At 37.8% G+C, this 9,836-nt stretch overlaps 1 protein-coding gene across 1 annotated transcript in view; it reads left to right on the top strand.

The window, feature by feature from the left end:
• prpsap1 (phosphoribosyl pyrophosphate synthetase-associated protein 1) overlaps positions 1 to 9,836 on the top strand; it is a 24,471-nt gene that overhangs the window by 3,671 nt on the left and 10,964 nt on the right. The window contains exons 3-6 of the mRNA XM_016246609.1: positions 4,930 to 5,139; positions 5,465 to 5,580; positions 5,673 to 5,728; positions 7,535 to 7,680. Of these exons, the coding sequence (XP_016102095.1) occupies positions 4,930 to 5,139; positions 5,465 to 5,580; positions 5,673 to 5,728; positions 7,535 to 7,680 (528 nt within the window). The remainder of the gene's footprint in view (positions 1 to 4,929; positions 5,140 to 5,464; positions 5,581 to 5,672; positions 5,729 to 7,534; positions 7,681 to 9,836) is intronic.

Genomic DNA, 9,836 nt, shown 5'->3' with positions numbered 1-9,836 from the left:
GGTACGGCACAGTACGGTTCACTTTAGGTGGGTTTTCCACTAGGTACAGTACCTGGTACCTGGTACTTTTTTTGGTACTACCTCGGTTGGGGTTCCAAGTGAACCGTACCGTTACCAAAACGTGACGTGTAAACTGTGCTGATCACTGATTGGCTGGAGAGAATCGTCACTACCTGCGTCACTGAACTTGCGACACAAACACAAAAGAAACGCTAGATTTAAATCGGCACAGCCAGCAAAGGATCGAATGCAACTGTTCTGAATGAGCGCACCTTTTTTTAACAACCAAAAAGTTTTGTTGTCTGTTGCGGAAGAACAGACGTTCCTCTCGTTGATAGCAGAGGAGCGGATCTAGCGAGAGCTTGATGGGGCGATGCAGAATTAAACATTTTTTTAGGAGTCGTAGTAGAGGCGGCGCAACTATAACGGCATGTGAATAATCCCGCCCACTCTAAAGCGGTACTGAACTGCAGTGGAAACGCAAACCGAACCGAGCCGAGTCGTACCACGCAGTGGAAAAGCACCAAATGTTGTCTGAGGGTTGGCATCATCTGAGGTCCTCTGATGGGGTTGGCATCATCTCTTCTCAGGTGTTCGGTCATCTCAGGTCTTTGTAAGGGTTGGATCCAGACTGAAGCTTGTGGTCCTAGTTTCCACGGGATGCCAATCCAGAAGGAAATAGAGAAAAATGAGCGTAGCTGCTGTTCCAACTAAGCAAAAAATCATGCGTTCAACCGAAGCAAACGAATGTTGATGTGCATTTGATCAGATATAACTGAAGTACAAGGTTATGAGATACATTATGTGAATGCTTGGCTAAAGAGATGTGTCTTTACAGAAGAGCGTGTGTCTGAACCCCGAACATTATCAGGAAGGCTATTTAACTATTAACAATGACTTTAGCTTGAATAAACTCCTAATTACTGCTTATTAGTTAGTAAGGTAGCTGTTAAGTTTAGGTATTGGGTAGGATTAGGGATGTAGAATATGGTCATGCAAAATATGTGCTTTATACGTAATAATAAACAGCCAGTATGCTAGTAATATGCATGCTAATAAGCAACTAGTTAATAGTGAGAATTGGTCCTTATACTAAAGTGTTAACTTACCATATATTTTAGATGAAAGATCTGTGTAAAATCTCGACAATTATATGGCCAGTCAGAGTATGCGATTAAAATTTTTTTACTACTTTTTTACTACCTATTTTTTTTTCCTGATTCTTTGTTTTTCTGAAGTTATTGATGAATCATGTTTTGTTCTTGAAAATGTGAGATTTTTGCATAAATACGCAGATTTTATGCTCAAATACATGTGTGTGCGCTAGAGATGCACCGATTGCAATTTTCTTGGCCGATTCCTATTTCCGATTTTATCGTTAGTGTGATCTGCCGATACCGATTTTTGCCGATTCCGATTTTCTTTCTAAGAACTATAATTGACAGCATATACAAGCAAAAATCTACTTTTCAATGCAAAGTTTTATTTTCATAAAAAAAACAAGTAAAAAGAAACAAATACAAAAATTGCAAACAACAGCACAAATAAATGCAATAGAATAAAGAGAGCTATGAAACTAAGTTTTTCAGGTTAAGTTTGTTTTTATTCATGTAAGAAATACTACAGAAATTAAAGTAATCTAATGTAAAATAACCCATTCAGTGTTATTTTACATTTGATTTAAATTTCTGTAGTCTTCATTGTAAAAATTAAATACAGATTAATGCTTCCCATTAAAGTTATAAAACGTATGGAGTCAAGAGCAGAAAGTGATTTTCTTTCTTTTGTTCTTTGATTAACATGACAGACAGCAGCAGGAATATTGGACTGCGGAAAAGACTGGTCCCTTTAAGAGGTTTCCACAGACCCAATATACTGTTAAGCTGGGCTCACACTGTGCGATTTTATTTTATTTATTTATTTTTTCCTTTAGGAAAAGTCCTTTAGGATTGTACTTGTCAGAACATGATGATCATGTCACACTGTGGGATCTCGGTTGTCGTTAATGTCAGACTGTACGACAGTCAAGACGTGTTAAAAACGGGTGTGCGCAAGAAAACTTGTCCTGAGTTTTACCTTATCAACCCATACACGTTCAGTGACTGCGAGCTGCATTGCAATGGCTGTAATGTTGGCGATCATTAAAATTATATGAATGGCGACAATACCGGCGTATTTATGCAGAATAGTGCAAGCAGCACTACACACCCACATGAAAACAGCAGGCAACCGGTTGCGCTCCGATGAATTCCGTGAATGGAGGACAAGAGCGCCGGAGTTTATGCGGTTAGAAGAAATCTCTAGCATTAATTCTGATCATGGCTTGTTTTGAAAAACGAAGACAGTTTGACGTTCGTCATAGGAGAAGTCACACTGCAGGACTGTGCGCCAAATCTTCTGACACTGCCAGAAGTTCGTCGGAGGTCAAATTTGATCGCAACGGCCATTAATCGGCTGTCGGTGAACATGTCAAACTAACGATCAAAGACTACAGATTTTAGGCCTAGGATTATAGGAATCTTTTAGGATTTTCAAAATTTGTCTCGGACGACCAAATCTTGGCCAAAATCGCACAGTGTGAGCCGGGCTTTACACAACATGCGTTCTCTTTCTCAACTATTTAACGTTCCAAAACTGACTGTGTTTAACTGGATACTCGCCAAACGGGCATTTTGACATAATTTTGTATGTATTTGACCGTTTTAGCGCAGTTAGCCACTCATTTTGGTATTTGTGGCTCACAAGCTGTTTGAGACTGAGCACGGCTTGTGCGCTCCACTAATATAGATCAGTGGTGGTGCGCAGCGCGAAACCTGCGGGAATGACTAAAAAATTGCGCAGTACAAGCACTATTTAACCGGTGCGAACGAGACGTGTGTGTGTGTGTGAGAGAGAAGGGGTCGTCGGAGAGAAGAGAGCGAGAATGCGCGGCTGACGTTATTGCCTGTGCCGCTGGTAGCAAAACGGATCGGCTCGGAATCAGAAAGAAGTAAGACTGATCGGCCGATCACCGATCCGGGCCAATCAGGAGGAAAATCGTCCGATTCCGATCCCTGGCCGATCGATCGGTGCATCTCTAGTGTGCACGAGACCTAATATTTAAGTTTGAGAAGCAAAAAAAAAACAAAAAACATGTACAGTATGTGATCAAGGAACACACATTTTAGTAAATCTGAAGATATTGCAATTAATTACAGGAATTGACGTATATGATTAAATGGTCTTAACAATGGTTAATAATGGAATGAAATGATAAAAAATATTAAGTAGAAGAAGAAAAATAAGGATCGTAATAATAATGGAATAATGGTCTTAAAATAGGCTTCATTTCTTTATTCAAAATATAGTTTCTTATTTTTATTTTGAGGTAAAAGTTTTCATTTTCTTCATGAGGTTCACTCAAACAGGTTAGTGTCAACTAAATAATCCATTTACCATTGCTATTTTGATGATGTTGCTATTATCTGACAGAAACGAGTTGAGTGGAAGGAAAAATTGTGGAAGAAAAAGATGCACAACCAGCCGTGAGAACCGCAGCCTTATGAGGATTGTCATGCAAAATGGATTCAAGAATTTGAGTGAACTTCTCAAGGAATGGACTGAGGCTGGGGTCAAGGCATCAAGAGCCACCACACACAGACGTGTCAAGGAATTTGGCTACAGTTGTCGTATTCCTCTTGTTAAGCCACTCCTGAACCACAGACAACGTCAGAGGCATCTTACCTGGGCTAAGGAGAAGAAGAACTGGACTGTTGCCCAGTGGTCCAAAGTCCTCTTTTCAGATGAGAGCAAGTTTTGTATTTCATTTGGAAACCAAGGTCCTAGAGTCTGGAGGAAGGGTGGAGAAGCTCATAGCCCAAGTTGCTTGAAGTCCAGTGTTAAGTTTCCACAGTCTGTGATGATTTGGGGTGCAATGTCATCTGCTGGTGTTGGTCCATTGTGTTTTTTGAAAACCAACGTCACTGCACCCGTTTACCAAGAAGTTTTGGAGCACTTCATGCTTCCTTCTGCTGACGAGCTTTTTGAAGATGCTGATTTCATTTTCCAGCAGGATTTGGCACCTGCCCACACTGCCAAAAGCACCAAAAGTTGGTTAAATGACCATGGTGTTGGTGTGCTTGACTGGCCAGCAAACTCACCAGACCTGAACCCCATCGAGAATCTATGGGGTATTGTCAAGAGGAAAATGAGAAATAAGAGACCAAAAAATGCAGATAAGCTGAAGGCCACTGTCAAAGAAGCCTGGGCTTCCATACCACTTCAGCAGTGCCACAAACTGATCACCTCCATGCCACTTCGAATTGAGGCAGTAATTAAAACAAAAGGAGCCCCTACCAAGTATTGAGTACATGTACAGTAAATTAACATACTGTCCAGAAGGCCAACAATTCACTAAAAATGTTTTTTATTGGTCTTATGAAGTATTCTAATTTGTTGAGATAGTGAATTGGTGGGTTTTTGTTAATGTGAGCCAAAATCATCACAATTAAAAGAACCAAAGACTTAAACTACTTCAGTATGTGTGCATTGAATTTATTTAATACAGAGTTTCACAATTTGAGTTGAATTACTGAAATAAATGAACTTTTCCACGACATTCTAATTTATTGAGATGCACCTGTATGTATCTATATATAGAGCTGTTTAGAGCTAGGCATGTATTCACTAGAGCATGTATTCACCATATACTTGCTATGATTTTTCTAATTTTTCATGAGCATCATTGTACATTAATTTAGATTTTTAATGTGCACTTTATTTGCCAATTCTGACATAATTTGCCCTCCCTTATGCCATTTTGACTTTCTTTTTTTTTCGTGGAACACAGAAGGTACAAAGTGAAGTCTACAGGGCATCTTACCTTTTTTTTTTTTGTGTTAAATTGCGTGTCTCAGATTGCTGTTCTCAGCAGGCCTTGAAGCTCTTTAGAACAGTTAGCTGAAGTCCATTTGTCTGTGTCCGTCAGAGATGTTAACACTGCTATTATGGAGCTGCTGATCATGGCCTATGCACTGAAGACCTCCTGTGCCAAGAACATCATCGGCGTGATCCCGTACTTCCCCTACAGTAAACAGTGTAAGATGAGGAAGAGAGGATCTATAGTGTGCAAACTGCTCGCTTCCATGTTGGCTAAAGCAGGTAATGGCTTATGATGGCTGTCATGTTCCTACTTCTGTTTTAGCAGTAACAGTCAAACATGTGGACACCACAATCAGTCTTTATTTTTATGGTTGACTGCTTTTTCTTAACTCCGAATTAAAAATGACCATTTTAGTTGATTGAAAAGAAATTCATACACAATTTATATTTGTCTACATTGACTAATTCTTAGCATTTTAGCATTCAAAAAATAGATCAACGATGTCCAATGTGTCTAAAGGTTTTACTGATATGGTTATGTGTTACACCATTATGATCCAGAGTGTTTTTTCAGCAGCTTTTGATAATTTGCAATGTAAACTAGGTCTGACTCATATAATCACCATGGATCTGCACCAGAAAGAGATCCAGGGCTTCTTTACTTTCCCTGTGGACAACCTGCGGGCTTCTCCATTCCTGGTGCAGTACATTCAGGAGGAGGTAGGCAGCATTTACAGCCATTTAATATATATATATATATATATATGAAAAATAATGTAATTTTTGGTTCTTCCCATTTCTATTTTGAATAGATTCCTGATTATAGAAACGCTATCATTGTAGCCAAGTCCCCATCTGCTGCAAAAAGGTAACGGCTCCTGGATCTGTGTTGTTATTTGTCATAGATAAAACCGTGCTTAGATGGAATTGGCAGACTTTTTTTATTTTTAATAAAAAAAAATCTGATTTTAAGGGAAAATCTGAATATGGATTTAAACAAAATGTTAAACGGAGATGAAAGCACAACATTTTAACTGAAAGCATTATAAAATTAGCCAAAAATTATAATAATAATAAAAAAAATGCATAGGGTCACAAAAGAAGATATTTTGAACACAAAAGATGATGTTGAAAATATTTTGGTAACCAAACAGTTGACTAGCCATAAAAAAAAACCCCACTGGAAATCAGTGGCTACCAGCAATTGTTAGGTTCCTTAAAATATCATCTTTTGTGTTCATCAGAAGAAAGAAATTCCACATGTGAATGAGTAAATAATAACAAAATGTTAATTTTTTTGGGTGAACTATCCCTTTAACTGTGTACTGATAAAAATCATAATTTTATTTCCTGCACAAGTTGTATGGAATTGTATGAGCTTTTTCAGTTTTAAATCTTGATAGACAATCATATTATGGAAAAGATGAGAAAAGGTCATCGCACACTTGAGTACGGAATTTTCGTATACGTTTTTTCGTATTCGTCATCCTTTCCTATCAAAATGCTTGCTACGGATGCGAAACACAGAAAATAGAACTTGATTCAGAGAAAGGTTCGGAGGCAGTGTGAAAATGTGATTGACACAACGTGAGATCGTGTTTTTATTTATTTATTTATTTATTATTTTTTAATGTGCGAAAAATTCGGACGAGAATTTCAGACTCGGTGTGCAATGACCTTAAAGGGATAGTTCACCCAAAAATGAAAATTACTCCATGATTTACTCGCCCTCAAGCCATCCTAGGTGCATATGACATTCTTCTTTTAGACGAATACAATCGGAGTTATATTAAATAATGTCCAGGCTAATCCATGCTTTATAATGGGAGTGGATGGTAGCCCAACATTTGAAGTGCAAAAAATAGCCCTCATCCATTATAAAAGAAGTCCACATGGCTCCGAGGGGTTAATAAAGGCCTTCTGAAGCGACGCAATGCGTTTGTGTAAGAAAAATATCCATATTTACAACTTTATGAAACTTAATCTCTAGCTTCCGCTAACTGTCGTACGCGCATTCACGAGAGAGAGGCGTCCAGCTAATGACGTAGGATGTAGGCGTAGCGTAAACTCCAATGAGAATACGCTAGTCTCGCGAGAAACAAGTTTTGTTTACAGCAAAGGAAAAACGGTGTCCTCTTGGCGTATATCGAAATCCTCTGACATTTTTCTTTACAAATCCTCGTTTTGTACTACTAATTTGTGACCGGTGTTTTGTTTCGCTCTCTCCTCTGCACTTCCGCGTTCGTCACTGCGTTTGCCTGCGTCTTACGTCATCCGCTGGACGCCTCTCTCTCGTGAATGTGCGTACGACAGTTAGCGGAAGCTAGAGATTAAGATTTATTAAGTTGTAAATATGGATATTTTTCTTACACAAACGCATTGCGTCACTTCAGAATGGATAGGTGCAATTTTTTGGACTTCAAATGTTGGGCTACCATCCACTCCCATTATGAAGCATGGATTAGCCTGGACCTTATTTAATGTAACTCTGATTGTATTTGTCTGAAAGAAGAATGTCATATACACCTAGGATGGCTTGAGGGTGAGTAAATCATGGAGTAATTTTCATTTTTGGGTGAACTAACCCTTTAAGTCTAAAGGAATGCTAAAGAAAACCCCTCCAAAAGTCAAGAGGATCATAAGGAACGTCTCTGTATGTCTCCCCTCTCTTCAGGGCTCAGTCGTTTGCAGAGCGTCTGCGTCTTGGTCTGGCCGTCATGCACGGAGAAGCACAGTGTTCGGAGTCCGACATGGCAGATGGGCGGCATTCTCCTCCATGTGTCCGCAACACCATTGGGCACCCCGGCTTGGAGTTGCCATGTAAGAGTCACCACACTCTGAATCCCAGCATCTCCAAACCAGTGACTAAGCCTTAATGTTATTAAGAGGTTAAACCAGGTTACAAACACAAACTAGATCAGAAAGGCATTTTGTGATAGTATTTCACCCATTAAAATCAAAAGAAAGTAACGGTAGGTAATGTTTTTTTTTTTTTTTTTTTTTTAAAAAAAAAAAAAAATTTTTTTTTTTTTTTTTTTTTTTTACAAAGAAATTAAGTTTAATATTTATGGGACACATATTTTCAGGAAAATGGAAGCATTTCATTCTCATCACTGTAATTAAAAATGCAGAAATATTGAACTATAACAAAAGTACAAAAGCGAATTAATGAAGATGTGCTGTCATGAAAATAATACCACATTGCAAAAAATACAATTTTTATGTTTTTCCAAAGTAAATTTACAAAAATATTTACTTTTCCTTTTGATTTTGGGGTGAACCCCCCCCCCCCCCCCCATAAAAAACATGTTTTTGTAAGATTTAGCTGAGTTCATACAATGAGCCTGTTAATTAAGGGTTCGATCGCAGCATTCAGCTTGCAAAATAGCTGATTCTGGAGATTAAAGAGCTCAAGATAGGTCAAAAGTTTTTTTTTTTTAACCTTCCCCATTCATTAATCACTGTCTCTAGATGTTTACAAAGACTTTGTCTCAAAACCTACTAAAACGAGCCACCTAGACAGCACTGAGTCTCCTCTGTTTTGTTCCAAACCTATTGAACAATCCAACTAAAAAAATACAGCAAATACTCAAAAGTGACAGGAATGAACAATCATGAAAGCACATTAATTGCAAAATACCGGAACAGAACACATATCAAAATGAAGTCTTAGGTTTAATTTTGTGGCATTTTGGCTCTATCTAGTGGTCCAAATGTTTAGAGCGCAGCAACTTGCTTGGTGACTTTCATTTCAGATAAACAGTGCTCGACACTTTATGGTCTTAAGATTTTTTTTTTTTTATTCTTTAAAAATAGATCTGTTTGAAGCATGTGTATGTATAGACCAACAATTAAAGGGGTCATAAGATGCTACATGCACTTTTACAAGTTGTTTGAACTGAAATGTGTGTTGGCAGTGTGTGTACACAACCACCCTATAATGATAAAAATCCACCCAGTGGTTTTTTTTTAATCTGGTTTTGGCCTGTCACGATAATAACTTTTTGTTGTGCGATATATTGCCCCAGAAATAATTGCGATAAGTGATATTATTTTAAAGGCCATTTTATGCCACTGAATATATAATCATAACATAACAGCATAATAATGCAAGAAGGCCTACACACTTCCAAATGACTTTCCAAAAAACTTTTAATTTTTAAGAATATTTAGATCATAGAAATGAAGTATCAAAATATTAGATGCCTTAAAAAAAAAAAAAACTTTTCTTACAAAAAGTGCAACGTAACGCAAGTAGAAAAAAAGAAAAATGCACAAAGAATGTATGGAGACTTTTCCATTTACAGATTTGCAAGAAGGCCTACACACTTCCAAATGACTTTCCAAAAAACTTTTAATTTTTAAGAATATTTAGATCATAGAAATGAAGTATCAAAATATTAGATGCCTTAAAAAAAAAAAAAACCTTTTCTTACAAAAAGTGCAACGTAACGCAAGTAGAAAAAAAGAAAAATGCACAAAGAATGTATGGAGATTTTTCCATTTACAGATTTTTTTCCTGACCTTTTCTCTGTAAATGAAGGGTGCACACTATTGCTGAAAAACACAATCACTACTTAGCAGTCAGATGTCTGTATGCACAAAAGCACAGATCCCTAACAAGACCATATCTTCAGATGAAACTTTTTTTTGTAGAAGCATTTTTTAAATTTGAAATAGCACCTCATGACTATACCACGTTATGTACGAGAAGCTGCAAAAGACACAGGCGCAAGTGGAATGTACAAAACATGGTGACATTAATCGTTAAGTAAATATAATGGGCGATATATTGCGTCACCAAAAATGATTGCGGGCAAGTACATATCTTGCGCGATAAGTCGATATATTGATTATTGCGACAGGCCTAATCTGGTTAAATGTTTTCCCCTTTCTCAAATCGAGCCGATCTCAGATGCCTGTCTGTGTGGCGTCACACGGACAGGCCCCTCCCACGATAGTTTGATTGACAGTAG

The sequence above is a fragment of the Sinocyclocheilus grahami genome, unplaced genomic scaffold (genome assembly GCF_001515645.1).
Source record: "Sinocyclocheilus grahami isolate Dianchi unplaced genomic scaffold, SAMN03320097.WGS_v1.1 scaffold803.1, whole genome shotgun sequence".
Lineage (NCBI taxonomy): Eukaryota > Metazoa > Chordata > Actinopteri > Cypriniformes > Cyprinidae > Sinocyclocheilus > Sinocyclocheilus grahami.
Note: the sequence above shows the minus strand (reverse complement) of the source record. Positions and strands in the feature narration are given on the sequence as shown.